This window comes from Magnolia sinica, chromosome 8, assembly GCF_029962835.1.
Source record: "Magnolia sinica isolate HGM2019 chromosome 8, MsV1, whole genome shotgun sequence".
Classification (NCBI taxonomy): Eukaryota; Viridiplantae; Streptophyta; class Magnoliopsida; order Magnoliales; family Magnoliaceae; genus Magnolia; species Magnolia sinica.
In genome coordinates this window covers 21,083,344-21,104,712 of record NC_080580.1, presented here as the reverse complement: position 1 = coordinate 21,104,712, position 21,369 = coordinate 21,083,344, and the positions used below count along the sequence as shown (strand labels likewise).

Here is a 21,369-nt window from a genome sequence, read left to right as displayed (position 1 = left end):
CACCGATTTAGTGTATCCTTAACGGTGGGCACCGTTACGCCCACCATTACCGCTACGAAACACCTTGATCATAATTTAAGACCTATTTCTTAACATGTTCCTCAAATTGTGAGTGGGTGAAGGCTGACAACCCTGTTTATAGATCCAATGATGATCCCAAGGAAGCAACTTTGTACGTATATCAGCCAACCGTTGAAAGGGAAGAAGCATGACGCAAATCTACCTTAAACAGTTTTCTCATGAACAAAATAATCGTCAAGCTCGAGCTGTTTTGTGTGTGCATGAAAGAATGGATTTGCCTCCATATATTATACACTAACATTGTCACAACTCAATAGATTAGAAGTTACAGACAATGAAATATTAAGATCCCGAAGTTGGAACTATAGCCAATTAACGTAGTTAAAGGCGTGACACTCAATTTCAACACTTTATGAGAAACAATAAGTTTTTTCTTGGCACACCAAGAGACACTAGTAAGGTTGAGAAATCCCAATAGCCAGAGGTTGATTGTTGGTTGTTAGGTGATCAGCCTAGTTAGCATCAGAATATGCAGGGAGGGAGGGAGGGAGGGAGCACCTTCATGAAGAGAAGAATATACTGTATAAGATGGAAATTGGATGTAGTAGTCCAATGCATAAACCGACATGTCAAGTTCACAATGCAACGCAAGTCAGGTTGAGTGGAAGCGAGATATCAGGACCAGTGTTTCAAATAGCACCTGTAGTGCTATGTAGCGTCTTAAATAGCGTAAATCCCCTGTAGTGTACGATACGAGGGTCGTAGCATACGCTACAGCTACGTATCACGTGGCGTACGCTACAATGAATTTTTTTTTACTATTTTATTTATTTATTTCATGTTTTCTTTGTATCTAATGTTGAGGAATGTGACACTTGTATTGTACTTGATGCTTTTAACGTATGAGATTTTTATTTGTTTTCATAATTGTGACTTGTGGTTTCAATTAGACATTATTAATTAAAGTGGTTTGCTTAGGAAGTTGTTGATGTGATAATTATTTGATTTGGTTTATATATGTAGATTGACTTGTTATAAATGATAACTAATAACTCGTTTGAACATGCTTATAATTGATAAAATGAATAATCTTTTAGACATTTTGATATATATGTTTTTTCCTTTTTTCCACTATTTATTATATTTGTCCTATTTTTAAATTAAAAAAATAGAAGTATCGTGTAGCTTACGCTACACGCTACGTATTTACGCTACACATTATAGAGGGCTGAGCGCTACACATCACGCTATTGCTATTTAAAACACTGATCAGGATGAAGGCTGGTGATGAAATTTTGTCTCTGTCAAAAACGAAGTTTGAAATCTTTGTGCACTAAATTATTTTCTGATCTGAACACAGGGCATTCATTATGCTCGGTCCTTCTAGATTTGGGTTTCCGTACTTCTTTTATCCATGCTTCGTGTAATTTTGAATTGCTAATTGTTAAACAATGCATTGTGAAGTGCTACTGGGATACTTTTATGTGTTTTTATTTAGTGTTCACATGCTTTTTGGCCAGCAGTTGTGTGCCATTTCATCTTCTTTTTATTGGTACACAACCCAAATGGTTCCAAAAAATAGGGTTTACTCTGGTCTTCCCAACCTGTGTATATAGTATGGTGTGGGATCTCTAGGGTTCCATTGATCCTAGCATTTTGCTTCTGAATCATATTCCAATATTTGATATCCCAAGGACCTGTGGTTTTTAACATACCTTAGTTTTGAATCCATTGTTGTTTGTGATTATCAATTGGTACTTTATACATTTTTATTCAATGATTCAATCACTATTTAGTAGCATCCCTGAATCTTGGCCTCTGACCTTCTATTCATGCGATTAACTTCTGGTGGTGCATCATGTGTCAAAAGTAGAATTCAGCAAAGCTGGGGAATTTGTCTGTTGTTTTCTGTGAGTTTTCAAGTCTCATGATATGGAAATCTCACTTGGTTGCCTTTGAGGTTGTCAGATCAGTTTTTAGATCTCGATTGGCTTTTCAATTTGATAGATCTCCATTTGAAAAAGAAATTTGTGCATAGTTTTGTTTGAATTTTGGTGATGATTCGGGGGTTCTGATGGAAGCTCTGTTCTTGGATTATCAAACCCTTATTTCTTTGAATATTTTATTCTTGATTCGACTTGTTTGGGATTGTTGGATCTTTGTGATTCATCATCATCGTCATATAAGCCTTATCCCAACTGATTAGGGTTGGCTGCATGAATCCTTTTCTGCAATTGCACACTATCAATGGCCATAACTTCAGCTAGACCATAGGTCATGAATTCCTTTCTTACTACCTCCACACGTCCTTTTGGGCCTTCTCCTTGCCCTTCTAGAGCCTTCAACTTGTATCAACTGACTCCTAACAGTGCAGTTCTTTGTTTCTGCTCCACATGACCAGACCATCAAAGTCTACTTTCTCTCATCTTCTATCCTATTGGTGTTACTCCCAAGTTCCCTTGAATGCATTCATTTCTAATTCTATCCTTCTTTGACTTGCTACTCGTCCATCTCAACATCCTCATTTCAGCTACACTCATCCTACGAACATGTTGTTCCTTCTTCCGCCAATTTGTTTCTATGATGCTCGTTTCTATGGTTTTTGTTTATGATTATTGTGATTGTTGTGGATATTGCTCTGGGTTGCTGAATAAATGTCCATGCAGACATTGGCTTGAGAGAATAGTTTCGCTGCATTTTTCTTTAGTTACTTCACTCATTTCTTAGATGCTCATGGCCATGTTGGTTTACACCGGTATGCAGTGTGAAAACTAAAACTACTTTTGATGGTTTCTTCTTCTTCTTTTTTTTCTTCTTCTTCTTCTTCTTCTTCTTCTTTTATTTTTGTAATCTGCTGTTGATCACAGAATAGATGCTGAAGCCTCAGCTCTGCAGCAAAAGCTTGAAGGAATGAAAACGTCAAGAGTACCTTCAACTGAAGGTGAAGAAATAACACCAGTGGAAACAACTCATGCTACATTAGAGGTGAGCTTGATGCTCATTTTTGCAGGTTGATTTTCTGTCATTAGGATTTTTTTTTTTTTTTTTTGGTGATATGCAATAGCTTTTCAGAATTCATATGTAGGTGCATATTTGTGCTCATTCACATGGACTATGACTATCTTTCTTAAATTTCTTTGGTTTTTCTAATTTTTGTATCTAATTTGGAATTTCTAGGCCCTAAAACAAGCACTTGCAGAAGTTCGGGTATGTTCCAAATTGGAAGCACTCTTACTAAAGAAGAAATCCCTAAACAATGGAGACTCACCTGATATTCGTTCTCAAAAGGTGTGTCACTCTATCCAATGTTAGGTTTATAAGAAAGTTGCTTATGAAAATTTACCAGTGCTTGTATTTTCACCTTCTATTTCTTCTTGTGTGCATGCACATGCACATGCACATGCGTGTGTGGGTGTGAACACATGTATGCCACGTGTGTGCATGCGTCAGTGGGTGTGTGTGGGTGGGTGGTGGATGTGCTTGTGTGCATGCATTAATGTGGAGGAATTTTCTATGTGCTTGTGTGCATGCGTTAATGGGGAGGAAATTTCTACAAAAGGCACACTTCATCTAGCATGTGCATTAAAGCTCTTCCTAAGTACTTGGAAATGATTTGTCATCCATCATTTGTTTTAATGTTTGTTAGATTTGTTTTGTTGATTTCTCATTTTGTAATTATTGTCCACTGAAATTGGAAGAGTTTAAAAATTATGCTCCAAGTAAAAAGACTGCAATAACTATACTATCCTGAAATTGATATAATTGTAAACAACTACCAAAACAGATGACAACTTGAACGACTAATTGATAGTGTTTGTGTGAGTAGGGCTGGTAATGGATATCAGTTTACCCAATTACCCGACATATATGAGCCGGTAAAATAGATACAAATATGGGATTTTTTTGAAGGATGAATTTTATTGAAACAAAACAAAACAAAAAGCAAAACATAGAGAATATTATCGAAAGAAAACAAAACACAAAACATAGGGGGCCCGAGAAGAGCAAAGCAAAGACTACAAATAGAAAGGAAAGGAAAAGAAGAAGAAGAAGAAGAAGAAGAAGAAGAAGAAGAAGAAACCTAGTTAAAACCTATCAAGGTTGCCAAACCAAAACGAAACAACGTTAGCCCAGGATAGTAGAGAGGATGGATTTGTCTTTGAGATAAAGACTGATGGACCAATCTTGCACTTCCCTAACAATGTGAGCAACAACAAAAGGAGCTGTATTGGAGGAGTTTTGGAAGCAACATAGATTCCTTTCATGCCAGAATTAGAGCAGGCAGTAGCCCTCACCCTGGAGGGGCTTACCATGCCCTACCAAGTGGATGTTACATGGGTTATAGTTGACGTTGATTCATCATTTTAATGTCTCTAGAGAAGCAATATGCTTGACTTTCTTTACTGCCATTGAGGAGGCCAATGGTAATGCAAGGGATGTGAGGTTTCGCTGATTGAGAACATAGCCACCCAACAACTGAGGCAAGAAGGCTCTGGTGTAGGTATGATGGGGACATCATGCGCACACGCATGCCCCCCACCCTACGCACGTACTCAAGGAGGAGAAAGGCCCCACTATCGATCTAGATTGACGACGACATGTATGGAGGACCTCTTAGTTAAGGGGCTGTGCTATGGAGCATTGGAGTGGACCCGATCATCAAGTGGATACCACCATTGGATCTCATGATCGTGGCCCACCACCCTAGATGATCTAGGATTTTGAGTCTTGGTTATTATCGTTATTAGAAACATCAGGAACGGTTTTGATTGCGTTGATTAGTTGTTATTTTTGTTACTTCGTCTCTAAGTATTAGTGTGCGCACATGGCGCGGCTTTTAGGGTTTAAGGTTTTTCTTATAAATAGGCAACCCCATGTAGGTATTTTTCATTGAAGTTTATGTATAAAATTCTGCGTTTTTCTTATTCTCTATCCCTCTGAGTTGAAGAAGCTAATTGGGTGCGAAACCCTCCATTCCTCGAAGGGCTAATTACCATGGTGCGAAGCCACAACTATCCCAGATCGTCCCACCTCCTACTCCCCACTTCCATCATCTTCCACAGCCCTCCCATCTTCAGATTCACCTTTCTTTTTCCCCAAGCTTTCCTCCATAGTAGATTTTTAGATTCTGGCCCTTCAGAGGGGCTGAAACTTCGGCAGAGGACCACGCACACACCGGGTGGTAGATCGACACGAAACTTGGTGTGAGAGTGGGCCTTCCTTGGCCGATCAAACCCTAGGTGGCCTTTTTCAGATCCATGGGCCCCACACACGTGCGGACAGGCAGTCATGCACGTGCACCTAGGTCGGCCTGCTATCCACACGCAGAAACCATCTCAGGTTCCGTATTTCTTCTATTTTTCTCTCTCTCACCTTAAATTCCGTAACCCTAACCCTAGATAATCCCAAATTCCATGTTTTTCAACTTTTGCAAACCCTAGATTTTTCCCCGAATTGAAACATGGTGAATCTCTTGAATTGGGGAGCAATCCTTTGTAAGGATGGATGAATCTTACACTCCTTTGAGCATTGTTTGGTTTATAATTTTATTTGATTTAGCCCTAACTTGTAAAGCTTGGACCCCCGTAGATTTCCCTTGTTGAATGTTTGATCGTACGTGGGACGTGGATTTTTGTGATTGTTTAGAAATTGGTATGATCTAAAGCTTGAAATCTTGCATATCATATTTAATTTCATGTCCTGCATTTAGGTAGGAAAGTCCGAAGGTCCGATGGGCCTATACACACGGAACTCCCCCCTGAAAGGGTATTTACCCTTCCCATGGCAAATCAGATCCAGACGAGGATACATTCCCATATAGCTTAGAGGTTCGCCCTACCTATATGTCAAGGTTCCTCGTCATAGCATGTGTTCTTCATGAGGTCATGGTATTTAATTATAGTTATTGTACCTGGGCCCTGAGGAAGGCAGGCTTGCGTCTATTTGATGATGAGCTTCTTTATATGTTCCCAAGTGGAAGACTAAGCTGTAAGGGATGTGAGGCCCTGCCGATTGAGGGAATAGCCTCCTCGACAATTGATTGCCTACAATGAGGCCAACTTGAAAAGTCTCCACAGAGCAAAGAATCCTTGTCAAGACCTTAGTTGTGCCAAGCATGCAGGTAGGTAGATATGCACCATGGCATCACCCAAATCACTGAAAATTTAGAACAAATATCTGTCTAGATGACTAACGAGAAAGGGCAGAGGAGAAAAAGATGAGGAATAGACTTTGCATCCCTGAGGCAGAGAGGGCAAACATTAGGGATGATCATCCCACGTCTTTATAAGTTATCCGTGTTTAGGGTTCTCCCTTTAACTAGCTACCAAGTGAACACAACTACTTTCAGTAGAGCTATATAACTCTAGGAGGGGAATGGTTGATCTTGATGAGAGGAAGAGGCCGTGATGCGAGTGTAGAAGGTCTTGGTTGCAAAAGTCCTAGAAGAGGAGAGGGTCCAGTCGAGGCTATCATTAGAATCTGGTGAGGGCTGAATCCCTTGTAAGAGTTGAAGGAGAATGACTAAGGCTTCAGATTCAGCTTCAGTGAGATTTCTTTTGCAAGGGGGACACCAAATTCCTATGCCAACAGGAGAAAAAAATTGAAGTACAAATATGGTTGAGAAGATGTTGGCCAGATTGGGAAATGCGTCAACTAGGGGCCTAATCAAAATCCAATTGTCCAACCAAAATCTGATCTTACTGCCACTTCCCAAGCTGTAAGGGATTCCCTCTATGAAGGACTCCCTAACACCTGAAATAACTTTCTAGATGCTAGAAGCCCTATAGAGGGAGGATAGTTTAGTGAACCAACCACCTTCCTCAACACCATATTTTGCTGTGATGGTTTCCCTCCGCTTACATTTCCCCTCGATTTTGAAGCGCCAAGGCCATTTCCCTAGTAGGGTGGAATTAACACTTGAAGAAACTATGATCCTAGCCCCTCCCTCAGTATAAGGTCTACAGATCTTGGACCAACTAAGGAGATGAAATTTGTGATGAGGGGAGTTATAATTCCAGAGAAAGTCTCTTCTGATTTTTGCTATGTTTTGGATGATGGATTTAGGGCATCAGAATAGGGATAATAAGTTGGAAGGGAGGTTCGAAAGGGAAAAATTGATAAGAGTGAGGTGCTTTCCCAAAGATATGTATATGCATTTCTAAGGGAGAAGCTTCCTTAATAATCTCTTTATAACGACATCCCAGAGGTGTATGGCAGGTTTGCCAATAAAGAGAGGAAGGCCTAAGTATTTAGAGGGGAATTAATGCAAGGGCATTTTCACACTGGGCTCGAGTGGGTTGGCTTGTGGGATGCAGGGGCACACTTGGTGTGGGTAGCCTGTGTGAGGCGGGTGGCTCGTGTGAATTGGAACCCATGTGAAGTTCAGCCGATGTCCTAACCCATGGGATGTGGGGCTTGGGCTATGAGATAAAGGGATTAATTTGCCATACTCTATCAGTTCGGGCTTTTAGAGCAAGTGGTTAATTGTCCTGCATCAAAGTGGTATCAGAGCGGGAGGTCTATGTTCAAGACTCCTCATTAGGAGTGATTAATGCAGGGGCATTTTCACACCGGGCTCAGGTGGGGTAGCCTATGGGATGCAGGGGCACACTCGGGGTGGGCGGCCCATGTGAGGTGGGCCCTACCTGTGTGAGGCGGGTGGCTTGTGTGAAGTGGGGCCCATGCAAGGGGTTTGGCCAAGGTCCTAACCCATGGGATGTGGTGCCTGGGCTGTTAGATAAAAGGTATTAATTCGCCATGTTCTATCAGTTTGAGCTTTTAGGGCAAGTGGTTAATTGTCTTACATCAAGAAAGATCCTGTTTTGCAACCAAAGATAGTTGCAAGGGAAGAAAGAGAATCATTAGTGATGGTTATGCCCAACATCTCACTTTTACAAAGATTAATCTTGAGCTCGAAAATGGCTTTAAAATATCTAATACCATATTTAGACAAAGAACAATAGTCCGTGATGCTTTGCAAAAATAATAAAGTATCATTTGCAAACTGAAAGTGGGAGATTGGAGGGGTGGAGTTGGGCCATATTGAAGCCTTTGAAGTATCCTATGGAGGTCCCTTTTGACAACATACAGCTAAGACCATCTACTATAATGACAAAAAGGAAGGGCAGAGGGGCCCCCTTATCTGAGGCCTCTGGAAGTGTGAAAGAACCCTTTAGGGGAGCCATTAACCAGGATTGAGAAAGCAGCCGAAGAAAGACAATCTGAAATCCATCACCTCCATTTCCGGCCAAAACCAAATCTATCCAGCATGTAGTTAAGGTAATTCTAGTTAACATGGTCAAAGGCCTTTTCGACATCAAGTTTGCAAACAAGACCCCCTTCCTCAGATTCGTGGCAAGAGTTGATACATTCATGGGTGATCACAATCCAAAATCTGTTTATTAGTGAGAAAAGCCCCCCCGAGCATCAGAGATGATGGAGAATAGAACAGGTCGTAATCTGGAAGCGAGGAGTTTAGTCAAGATTTTATAAGGGACACCCAAAAGACTAATGGGCCGGAAATCCATAAGCTCAGAAGTCCCTTCAAAATTTGGAATGAAGGCAGTGAAGAAGTTTCCATGGCACGTGAGACCTTTCCCGAGGAGTGAAATTCAAAGATGAAAGTGATTATATCCTTTTTAACTATGTTCCAAAATTTCGAAAGTTGAGTGATCTCCAAGTTATCCAGACTGGGTCTCGGCCAATTTTTAGAATAAAGCAGAGATGAATCGAAGGAGATGATGTGATTAGATACCTGATTATGCTCTTCTAACTTAAAACCATTAATTGAAATTGAACTTAACTTGTTGGAATGTGCTCTAGCATTGGCAATAGCATGAAAGAATACTATGTTTTTGTTGCCTGCTTTTAGTCATGTGGCTCTTGATCTTTGTCGCCATCTAATCTCTTGCTTATGAGAAACTCTCGCATAGTCCGCTTTATGGGAATCCCTTAGGGCTCTATTCTCTTCAGAGAGACAAGTCAATTCTTCCTAAATATCTAAAAGCTGAATAGGAGAGAGGGAGTTAAAAGCCATAACATCGAGGTCCACTTGAGTCTCCTTTCTCCATTTAATTAAGTTAGATTGAGCCTTTTCAGCTTTTGACTCAGGATGAAACTCGAGCTACTAGAAACTTGAAAGGAGGTCCACTAGGAGAAGACAAGGTCAAAGAAACCTTTTGTTTGGAACCTGGATATTTCAAATGAGAAGGGCTTAGTACGACTCTCCTCCACTGACTCAAGAAGGATGGGGCAGTGGCTAGAGATTGGGCAGGGGAGGCCTCGCTGGCAGACCAAGGGGAGGGAATCCAACTAGTTCGGGGAGACCATAAATCTATTAAAGCAAGAGAGGATTAGGGGAGATTGATCATTGGAGCAAGTAAATTTAACATTTAATAGAGGAAGATCAATCAAATTGTTCCTGCCAACCCAATCTGAAAAAAGTCTCATACTTCTAGATATACGAGGACCATTAGACTTTTCAAAAGATAAACGAATAACATTAAAGTCTCCTTCAATGCACCAAGGGAGGTCCCATTTAGATGTAATAGTGTTTAAGTCATCCACAAAGCATGTGTCTTGAAGAAGAAGAGCATGGACCATAGATGGAGGAAAAGATCCATTTGAATATGAAGGAGGGACTTTTGAGATCTACAGAGGACGAAAAAGAACATTTTAAGGAGTCTTCTAAGGTCTAAGAACAAGACTCCCAGGCAATTATAATCTCCCCCGAGGTTTCTTCGGCTTCCAAGGCGAACCACTCTTTATGACGAAGGCACCAAATAGAATTAGAACAACTTGACTTACCACATAGAGCTTTGTTACCTAAAGGGCAATAATGTTAACTTTAAATTTCCAGAGAATATCTTTAATCTGAGCGCATTTTGGGCTGCTACCTTGGCCCTCGACGTTCCAAGAAAATATCTTCATTGATCAACAAACTTACCCTTTATGCCAAATTTTGCTGGTCGCGAGCTTGAACCACTATCGTAGTTGATGGTGGATTCTAGCCTAATCAATTCTCTCAGACCCCTAGGAGATGTAGAGGTCTTTCTTACTTCCGTTGCAGCTTTGGCTTCGCGATCCTAAAAAAACTACACAAATATGGAATTTTTAGTGGACTATTATTTTTTTACCTGATTATCCGATTACCTAACTTCTAAGTAGTGTTGGATACGTATATTAACAATTTGTATCCACTTACTTGATTACCCGAGGGTATTTTTGTAATCTATCCAACTAATTGAAGAGATAATAAAGTTGTTGTTTAGGCTTCACTTTGTAGCACCAGTGGTGGGTGAGCGGGATTCTATGGTTTGGTTGAAAGAGAAATATGGGAAATTCTCGTTAAAATCATTTTACAAGTTCATTTCTGGGTCTTTATCGGGAAATCAAATTAGTCACATGTCCTTTGCAAGGCATTATAAAGCTCCCCCCAAAGTGGTGGCCTTAGCATGGTTGGAAGGTAGGAACAAGGTTCAAACGGTGGATAATCTTTGAAAGCATCTGATGATCTTGCTGAATGTATGTTTAATGTGTATGCAAAATGAAGAATCAGTGGACCATCTCTTTTTGCATTGCCCTTTTGCTAGAGAACTTTGGGATAAGTTCTTTGAAGGTTTTGGTATCTTGTGTGTATTGCTAGGTTCCATTGAAAACTTTTGCTGGGCTTGGCATGGGGATGGCATTGGGAAGGAAGGGAAAGAAGTGTGGAAGATTACCTTGGTGGCCGGAATTTGGGTGATATGGGAGGAGAGGAAACAAAGGTGCTTTTGGAATTGAAAAAGCCAAGTATCGGATGTCTTCAATAGGGTCAAAGCAAAACTATTGGAATGAGTGTTAGCTTTTAAAGCTATAGTATAGTTTTTCTTCTTTCTTGTAATTTTCTGTTCTTTTGTTCTTTGTATTCTTCTGGCTTTGGCCCAACAATAATAATTATCTCCTTTAAAAAAACAATGTTTTTGACTAAAATATTATATACTAATATATGACATACTAAATTCTACAGTGTTGACTGATATTGACATGGATGATCGGGTTGATATGGTGACTGTTGCTGATGATTGACTTTATCCTTTGTCAAAGTTGATAATTATTTGTTTAAATGTTCTAGGATTTGTAGCTTGATATTTGGTAATTATGTTATGGAAATTGCAAATTTTTTACTAGTTTATTAAGCATTCATCTATCATAAAATTATTGTTTTTTCTATTTGCAGTATTTTTGCTAATTTAAATATGTATTTAACATAAGTTTTTAGTTTTTCAATTAGATATTAGTCGGATATCCAATTGCCTGTCTCTCTATCTCTCTCTTGTGTGAGTGTCGACTGTCAGAGTATTATGCTCAACAAGATAACTGCGGATACAAGAGTACAATTTGGTCAATGCATCCATCATTTTATTTCCATGATACATTCTCCTGTCTATATTGATATAGATATCAATTGAATGCTGTTCTTTAAATAGTATCAAACTGGCTTTCTTGCTAAAACCTTTGCTAGTGAGGCAGTGACTAATTGCTACAAGCCTGTTACTGGGCAAGACTTCATTGGACATATTTCTTGCTTCCTATTTCATATGAAGCCAGGCAGTAACTTGATAGAAAAATATCAGTTAGCAAGAAACTTCAATAGACAAGCTTGTGTTATGGGAAGGGTTCCCCAAGAACCTTTGTTGCTAATATGTTCTGTTCAATCATTATGTAGGTTGACAAGTTGAAGGTCTTGGCAGATTCTCTTGCCAGCTCCACCTTGAAGGCAGAAAAGCGAATTTCAGATCACAGGTCCTATAAAAACATAAATAGTTTATTATTTAAAAAAATTCTTCATCTTTTTGGGCTTCATTTTATTAAATTGTGGTATTGTTTTCATCTTAGGAGACGTGATGCATGTCAATTACAAAACATGCTAATCGCGAGTCTTCAATATTCAAATAATTCAAGATATTGATTCTTATGATCATTGGTGAGAAATATAATTTAATTTGAGGAGCACCTGTATTTGTCAGGTTATCAACTAGAAATTCCTCTCTTAGTTAAGGTGAGATTTTTGCAGGATGGCAAAACTTATTTAAAAAAAATAAATTAAAACCTCTAATAATCATTACCTTTTGACCTGTTTTCAAAATGGAGTTCATTGTTTTTAATGGGAATGATAGATAAAAAATCAAAACTACACATCTTTAATGTGATGAGGGTGGACAGCAAGATCAAAATGAACTAGAACTAGAGTTGGCTAAATTGAATACTTGCCAATTAAATCTCCAAAAGTCTTCAATCTGCCCCATGCTTGAAATAATTGGCTATGGAGTGGAATTTGTAGCATTCTTCTAGTTTGTTCAACTAGAAAGAGTTAAAGCAACACATTCTGGGTTGGAGCCTGTATGTCAGTGGTAAACAGGCTTTATGTCAACATTGAGGTCTCAGGGTTCGAGCCGACCTTTCCTATATAAAAAAAGAGTTGGAGCAGCAAGCAGCTAGTTGTTTGTCTGTATGCGGGGGGTGACTATAATGCCTTATAGCTTCAAAACTTCTCTTACCACATCCACACACACACACACACAGAAAAAACAGAGAGAAAAAGTTAACCCTCTTTTCAACTAATACTTGCGCCTCCCTATGATATTCTTAAACGACCACATAAACTATAGTTACCAAAATACCATCCCTCAACAGAGCTGAAATTCTTGTGACTATGGGTAGGTTCTAAAACTTTCCCCCGCTCTCAAGAGGACAGTGATTATACTGACTGTGGCTAGTCCTGGTACCTTTGGAGTTCAACAAACAACGGAGAAAATGAAGGGTGTTTTCGTCATTCCAAAAGCTGCAAAACACTGGACGTGGAGCTGAGGAATTATTGGATACTTATGCAAGTATCAAGGTTCATATACATATACACGGTAACTGTGCACATGGCACACATGACACATCTATCTCAATCCAGTCCAAAGGGTCCATATCATGAACCCCACCGCAGATGGGTCAATACAAAAAATCTTAATGAAATACTCTTACTGTCCCAGTAGCGGACATCAAAAGAATGGATAAACAAAGATAATGGCATGGCCCAGATCCAATTAGTAAATATCTGATTTTGGGGCTGTCCGATGTGCAATACGTATTATAGGTATGCTGGTTTGATGCTTAGGATTGAAGTTAGTTTGTGCCATGTGTATGGTGGCTAGATGCATGTGTATTGTTCTTAATTCTTTCCTGTGATGGGTCAGGAAACAACTCTTGTAGACGATACTTGACAGGTAATTGGTCAGGCAGAGGATCTAGACCACTTTTCTGTTGGGTTCTACCAGTGGATTATTGATGGGAGAAAATTACACTGAATGGACAATCCTAGCCATATGGTTACCTTCAGATCGATGGTGAAAATGAGATGCTTCAAATTTTTTCTTCTTCGAAAGGTAAGGGATTTTTTGTTATTAGAGGCCCACTTACAAGCAAAAATGGGGAAAGAATATAAGGAAAGAAGCCCATGAGGATTACATCCCTAAGACTGACACAATAAGATCATGCTCAACATTTAGGACCACAGCCCATTTTGAAACATGCAGTTTAACAAGAGCTAACACAGCTTCACATGATCATGCAATATTTTGGAAGCGAGGCCCATTCCGCCTGCTCCAAATAGCCCACCAAACAGTGGGTAAAATTATTTGCCATATAGCCTAATTTTCATGACCATGCCTCTCCCATGCCAGGACTAAAGGAGATCTCCAACTGAACCTGGCATAACCCAAGACATACCAAGTAATACTTGGAAGTGCAGCCAGACTTTGAAGTTGAAAGGGCAAACGATAAAAAGGTGATCAATGGTTTCGACATCTTGATTGCATGGGCAGCACATGTGATGCAGGACAATTAACCACTTGCTCTAAAAGCTTGAACTGATAGAGCATGACGAATTACTCCCTTTATCTCATAGCCCAGGCTCCACATCCATGGGTTAGGTCCTTGGCTGAACCCTCCTTGTGGGCCCCAAGTCCATGGGTTCCGCCCCCTCGTGGGCCCCAAATCCACAGGTTCCGCCTCACATGAGCCCAAAATCACATGGGTTCCGCGGGCTGCCCACCTCGATTGTGCCCCTGTATCCCACAGGCCACCCCACTCGAGGCCGGTGTGAAAAATGCCCCTGCATTAATCATTCCCGGTTAGGAGTCTCGAACACAAGACTTCCTACTATGATACCAATTTGATGCACGACAATAAACCACTTGCTCTAAAAGCTCGAACTGATAAAGCATGGTGAATTAATCCATTTATTTCATAGCCCAGGCCCCACATCTGTGGGTTAGGTCCTCGGCCGAACCCTCCTCGTGGGCCCCAAGTCCATGGGTTCCGCCTCACACGGGCCCCAAATCACATGGGTTCCACCGGCTGCCCACCTCGAGTGTGCCCCCACATCCCACATGCCACCCCACTCGAGCCCGATGTGAAAATGCCCCTGCATTAACATGTTTGGAATAGACATCCCATGCTTCTGAAGATTGTCAATCGTTAATATTTTTTTTTCCAGCCACTAACCAAGTAAAAGCAGCCACCGTAGGTGCTCCATAGAATCAGAAATGATAAATGAAGGCTCCATCTATGCTTGATGTCACCGGCAAATCATCTTATCCAAAGAGGGAACTATGAACTGACCCGAACAGTGATTAGTCCAAACCATTGAGTTGGCCTCATTTGAAGGAAATATAAGGTGAAGTGATGTAGGACAAATAACCACCTGTTCTAAAAGCTCAAACTGATAGAGAATGACGAATTAATCCCTTTATCTCATAGCCCAGGCCCCCAAATCCATGGGTTTCTGTGGGCCACCCACCCCGAGTGTGCCCCTGTATCCCACAGGCCACCCCACTTGAGCCCGGTATGAAAATGGACACGCATTAATCACACCCGGTGAGGAGTCTCGAACACGAGACCTCCCGCTCTGATAACAATTTGATGCAGGACAATTAACCTCTTGCTCTAAAAGCTCGAACTGATAGAACATGACAAATTAATCCCTTTATCTCATATCCTAGGCCCTAAATCCATCGGTTAGGTCCTTGGCCGAACCCTCCTCGTGGGCCCCAAATCCATGGGCTCTGCCTCACCCGAGCCACCCGCCTCACACGACCCCCAAATCCATGGGTTCTGTGGGCCACCCACCCCGAGTGTGCCCTTGCATCCCGCATGCCACCCTACTTGAACCCAGTGTGAAAATGCCCCCGCATTACGAAGGCACTCTAGAAGGGAGAGAAACTCTTCCAACGCACCATCTGATAGATCCCTCCTACATGGGGGCATCCGACAAGAACCCTCATGAGAGAAGCATTTTGCTGCCTTTAGCTCTTCAGAAGTCACGATACTAGCCAGATTAAGAAAATCAAGATCCAATGGGTGGCCGCCACACCAAGGGTCCTTCCAAAATCTGATTCAAGCATCATACCCCAAAGAGAAATAGATGCCATCCCTTAATTTATCTCTAAGAGCTGAAATTGATTTCCAAATATGAGAAGCTTGATAGAGCGAAGACTCTTACCTCCCATCCCCCCTCCTTAAGACCATAATTGGAAACTATTATCTCACGCCAGAGATGACCTTCCTCCAATCCAAAGTGCCATAGCCATTTACCAAGGAGAGACGTTCATAGTGGACAAACTATGTGGCCCTACACCCTTTAGAGAGACCGTCTTGCTAACCTCCTCCCACCTCAAGAGGTGAAACTTATTACCATCATTTGATCCCCTCCATAAGAAGTCCCTTCTTAGCTTGTCCAATCTGATCCGGACCGATTGCGGACACTTGTACAAGGACATGAAATAAAGTGGCATATTTGAGAAGGCTGCTTTGATTGAGGTCAAACGTCCACCCAAGGAGAGGTACCGACTCTTCTTGGTGGACAACTTTCTTTCTATTCATTCAATCATTATAGCCCATAAATGCTTAGGGGGCTTTCCAATGCATATGGGCAGCCCCAAGTAGGTGGAAGGAAGGGAACCAACCCTGCAACCAATGTTGTAAGCCAGCCCCCAGTTTCCTGTGAAGAGAGATGAATGCCCAACATTTCACTCTTCCCCACATTGATCTTCAGCCCTAAGACTGCCTCGAAGCACACAATGATTTTCTGAAGATTGGATAGCATTGAGATGCTCCAATTACCAATACTTAATGTGAAAAATTGATGTCTAGGACTTTCCAATGTATTTAATTTTATCATTGGGCCACCTATAGACCGGTCTATAGATGGGCGGTCCTTATCCGCCTTGATCCAGCATGTCCCGTCAAATTGGGCTTTGGAAGTGGGTTGGGGAACCTTCACCATAATTAATGGGAAACTTCTCTTTGCCATTTGGTTCCCTCACAATTAGTGAGTCTAGTCCTGCATGTCATTTGGACCTCATCTGGTGGTTCAATCTCAGATGTTGTATGCATGATGAGGCCCTCTTGATGAGCGGTCTTGATCTCACATGTGTGTCGATTGAAAAGGATTAGACTTTTCTAGTTTTTTTTCTCTTTAAATCAAAGCATTTATTTATTGTGAAGGATGCCTGCTTGACAGTGTGCGTGGTGACACTGTTGAGGGCTGCCACATCTTCGGCATATACGTAGCCATCTTTATTTTATGTTTGGTGATTTGGATCATTTATCCTATGGGCCCCACCATAAATGATCATAATGAAATGTGTACTAATTGGACATCCAAATTTCATAGTGAAAGTAGATGGTCTAAAACAAAATGGCCAATTCACATTCAACTTGCAAAAGTCCATTGCATAGAGACTTGGGAAAGGTGTGGTTTTGCACGTGGGTTGTCTCCAGTAGGATGCACTGCTCCAGAGACATGGCTAATATTTAGGTAAATGTTCTGTGAGAGAGGTATTTCAGAAACCGGGCATTATCATACTTAATGTTTGCCTTATGTTTAAGAATGATGCAGAATCGATAGATCGGCTATATCTTCATTGTCATTTTGCGTGACAAGTTTGGAATGAGTTCCTCGTTATATTCGAAGCTCCTTGGGTGATGCCTCATTCTGTAAATGTTATGTTTTGGGTGTGGCATGATGGGATCCGAGGAAAGGATAAATTAATCATTTGGTGCTTGATTTTGTTAGTAGTTTTGGAGAATATCTGGGGGGAGTGCTATAGAAGGTACTTTCAGAACAAAATAGGTCCGTGGGAGGAGGTAGTATGGAAGATAAAAAAGAGGTGCTAGAGTGGGTATCCGGGGATAACACTGTTAAAGATTTTAATATTTTGTCCTTTCGCAGGTTATAATTGTGGGTTGTATTCCTTCTGCTTTGACTTTTGTCTAAGTGGATTATTAATAAAATTACTTGCTCTGAGAGAGGGTATTTTTGGAATTAGTTTATATGGTCATTTAAGACTGTTTTATGGAGGTGCAAGTGGTGATTAAACTTAATTGAAAGGAGGGGCATGCAATTTTATTTCCCCCTTGTGCGCGCCCTTAATTCTTAAAGAAGGGCTTTTGTGTTTATTATTTGTTTTGTTACCCTCTGCTATTTAAATCAATGGAGAGATCGACAAAGATTTTCTCAATGAAATTTTAGCTCAGTGGATTAAGTGGAGATTTGCCTCTAAAGTTCTGTATGTTGTGCATGCCATGAGTAGAGGAATATTGTTGTAGAGGTGAGGATGTTGAGAATTGAGATGGATGTCTTAGAAGACTAGTTGGGAATGGGATAAGGCTTAGATGATGATGATGATGATGATGATGATTCTAATGCCTAATCCAAATATTTGGGACAAGGGTGTGATGATGATGATGCTGATTGTGTTTTATTTCTTGTTTTGAAATAACTTTCTTCTTCATTTATCTCACATGACAAGAAATATAAGTGCCACTAACTTTGTTAAATGCAATGTTTTCAGTATTGACAATATTGGCCGATACATCTTGTATCCTACTTGTGTGATACAAAACACATAGGTGGTGCCGACATATCCCACCCATTCGATCCGATGAGCATTCCTTTAATTTTTAATATATATATTTTAAAAATATATATATAAATCATGTTAAATCAGTGTTAAATGGTTGCAAATTCATGATTCAATCATGGCTTTGAAGCTTTCATTTTGAGATTTTTGGGAGATGGGCTGAGTTGTAGAAAATTGGAAAAATTGAAATTTCTCACAAATCGGTTGCAGTTTTGGTGTCCAAACACAAAATCAAACATCATGTAACCTGATCTAGTAATTCTTGGTAATTAGGGGATTTTTCAGATTTATTTTTATTTATTTATTTATTTATTTATTATTATTATTATTATTATTATTATTTTTAATTAAAGATGCTAATATATATATATATATATATATATATATATATATATATATATATATATATATATATATATATATATATATATATATATATATATATATATATATATATTTGAAATTCCGCTTCAATCACGGTCAATTGGCTCCCATTTAAGAGTATTTAGGAGTATTTGATGAAATCATCTTCACATACATCCTCATTTTGGGATTTGAAGGAAGCATTGTTGTCATGTGCAATTGCATATGCCAATTTTTTTTAGAAGGATCGCATGTGCCATGGTGGCATATGCGATCCAGGATAGTATGTGATGGCATACTTTTTTGTGTGATAAGTATGCGAGTATGCGATGGCATACTCCATATGTGATGGCAAACTTTGCAAGTTGTGCTGCTTTTTTTTTTTTTTTTTGATAAATTGTAAATTGTATTTGTAAATTAAGTTGCAACTTGTAATTTATAAGTTGTTCACATTATCAGTTTGTCATTTATCAATAAAATTTCTATGTTCGAAGTTTTTAATAATTAATTCTCTCTTAATGTAATGTTGTTTGTTTTGTTAAAATTTTAGGTAAATATAATATAAGTAATTAAATATATAACTTATTTTATAGATGGTCTAATAGTCTCAAACACTCAAACTGGAATGAAATGGGTAAAAGAATCCTATCCAATCACTTGTAGTAATTAGGCATAGTTTTTCCTAAATTTTTAGATTTTTTCCTTTTTTTTTAAACATATAAGAAAAATCAGAGAAATTTGCAATCGCATATGTGAGTATGTGATGGGTCGATGGAATATGCGATTTGACAACATTGGAAGAACGATTGGGAGTAATTTGAAATTTGCCCTAAATTTTCTCAAATCGGAGAGGATGAGTACCAACGTTATGTTAGAGAGTACCTTCACTAGTATCATTCTACCATGACCTGGGCATAATATTGTTTGTTTGTGGAGCAACAGTATTCTGCCCAGGCCCGTTGAGATAGGAATGATGATTTTGAGCCACTACACATCTCTATGTGGGTTCGAGCCCACAACCATACACATTATTCATAGTTATATTTCTATTTGTTTTACCTTTGCTTTTACTTTTGAATGTATTACTTGTGTTTCCATACATGTCTTCTTACATTTATAATTATATGAATATACTTGCATCAGTTCAGTGAGAGTGTGCGTAGATTAGGACCCTATACAAAGGAAACCTATTATGTGTACCTATTTTTTGTGATGTTTTGGTTTCTAAGTATGTATTGATGCCTTTTTTAACAATCTTAAAATTTCATTTAAAAATTCAACCAATTTTCCCAACAACAACGATACATTATGTGATACAACTCCCATGCGATAACCGATATGTATCAGTATCCCAAGGGTATGATACATTACGCAATAACGATTCCGAAAACATTGCTTAAATGTTTGACTTTCTCAAGATGGATCATAGAAAATCTTGCCTTTTTTCAATGTTTATAACAATGATCTAATGTAATGAATGGAAGTATGTGATGGTGTAACTCCCATGCTATACACATTTATGATCCAATTATCGATGTTGGGACACTTGTAGGGGATCCAACCATGAGGTGCACATGCTTTGGTAGTCACGCTAATAATACAATACTAATCATTAGAGCAAATACTTGGTGATGGTAAGAAGGGAAGGACTCCCCTTTCAACCGGCCTCCTATAGTTTGATCACAGAGCCAATGAAACTTGTTCATGAAGTCAAATTCAACATGGGGCCCAGTGCGATTATTAGAATTGAGTGTAAGACCACCCATTCATCCATTAATATGGTGTAACTAATTGTAGTGTATCATTATTAGCATCAGTGATGTATCGTGCGATATATCGTATGATTTTTGGCGACATCACAAATATTATCTACAGATTTAACCACGGATTTTATCCCAGATTCACGGATTTACAGTAGATTCTGTCACAGACTCACGAGTTTACTGTAGCCAACAACCATTTGACGATAAATTCAATGATAAAAGGGGAGACAATGTCGGACATGCACAATTACAAAAAAAAATTGGAAAAAGAAGAAGAAAAAACAGGGAAAAACTTTTAATTCAGAGGGGATTTCGGTACCTGTAAAAGGAGATTGTGTGATTGGAAGTAGAAATTGGTGGGCCACTCAATCGATCCACAACGATGAGCTATAAGTTCCACAATCTCGATTTCCTTTTTTTTTTTCTTCGAATATAAGCTAGATTCAAATTGGTTGGGAGATTTCGACAAGAAATCTGCAAAAACCCCTAAAGATTTGGGTTTGATTGAGAAAAATGGGATTTTTGGAGAGATTTTAGGGTTCCGTCCTTCCGGAACCCTTTCCTCTTTCGAAAATGGGAGCAGATTAGCTACTGATGGGTTTGAGTAATGAGATTTGCTACTGAAGTGACGTCACCAAGTTTTGTGGGCCCCACCATGATGTATGTGTTGTATCCACATCGTTCATCATTTTGGAGAGATCATTTTAGGGCATGAGACAAAGAATGAGGCAGATCCAAAGCTCGAGTGGACCCCACCACAAAAAACAGTGGAGACAGTGATGCCCATCGTTGAAACCTTCCTAGGCCCCATCATGAGGTTCATTTGAGATCCAACCTGTTAATAAGTTAACACTGATATGAACGATGGGAAAACATAAATATCAGCTTGATCGGAAACTTCTGTGGTCCCCAAGAAGTTTTTAAAGGTGGGCATTCAATCCCCACTGTTTTCTGTGGTGGGGTCCACTCGAGCTTTGGATCTGCCTCATTCCTTGGCTCATGCCCTAAAATGATCTCTCCAAAATGATAGACGGTGTGGATACAACATATACATTATGGTGGGGCCCACATCTATTACGGACTGACACAAATTTCTTGCTAACTTCTTACCCAAGGATGCTAGGTGGGTACGTGTCATGCGAAGATGAGCGCCGACGCTCTTGGAGCTCTGAGTTGTACAAACGGTCCAAAGGAGATCAAAATGGCCCCCAAAATAATGTATTTATTATATCCACACCGTTCATCCATTTTCCAAGATCATTTTAGGG

General features: G+C 39.7%; 1 protein-coding gene across 3 annotated transcripts in view; it reads left to right on the top strand.

Annotated features, from left to right (window-relative positions):
• Positions 1 to 21,369, top strand: part of LOC131253057 (uncharacterized) — an 89,149-nt gene that overhangs the window by 35,498 nt on the left and 32,282 nt on the right. For all 3 annotated transcript variants that reach the window (XM_058253883.1, XM_058253882.1, XM_058253884.1), the window contains exons 7-9: positions 2,889 to 3,006; positions 3,199 to 3,309; positions 11,729 to 11,805. In XM_058253883.1, coding sequence (XP_058109866.1) covers positions 2,889 to 3,006; positions 3,199 to 3,309; positions 11,729 to 11,805 — 306 coding nt within the window. The remainder of the gene's footprint in view (positions 1 to 2,888; positions 3,007 to 3,198; positions 3,310 to 11,728; positions 11,806 to 21,369) is intronic.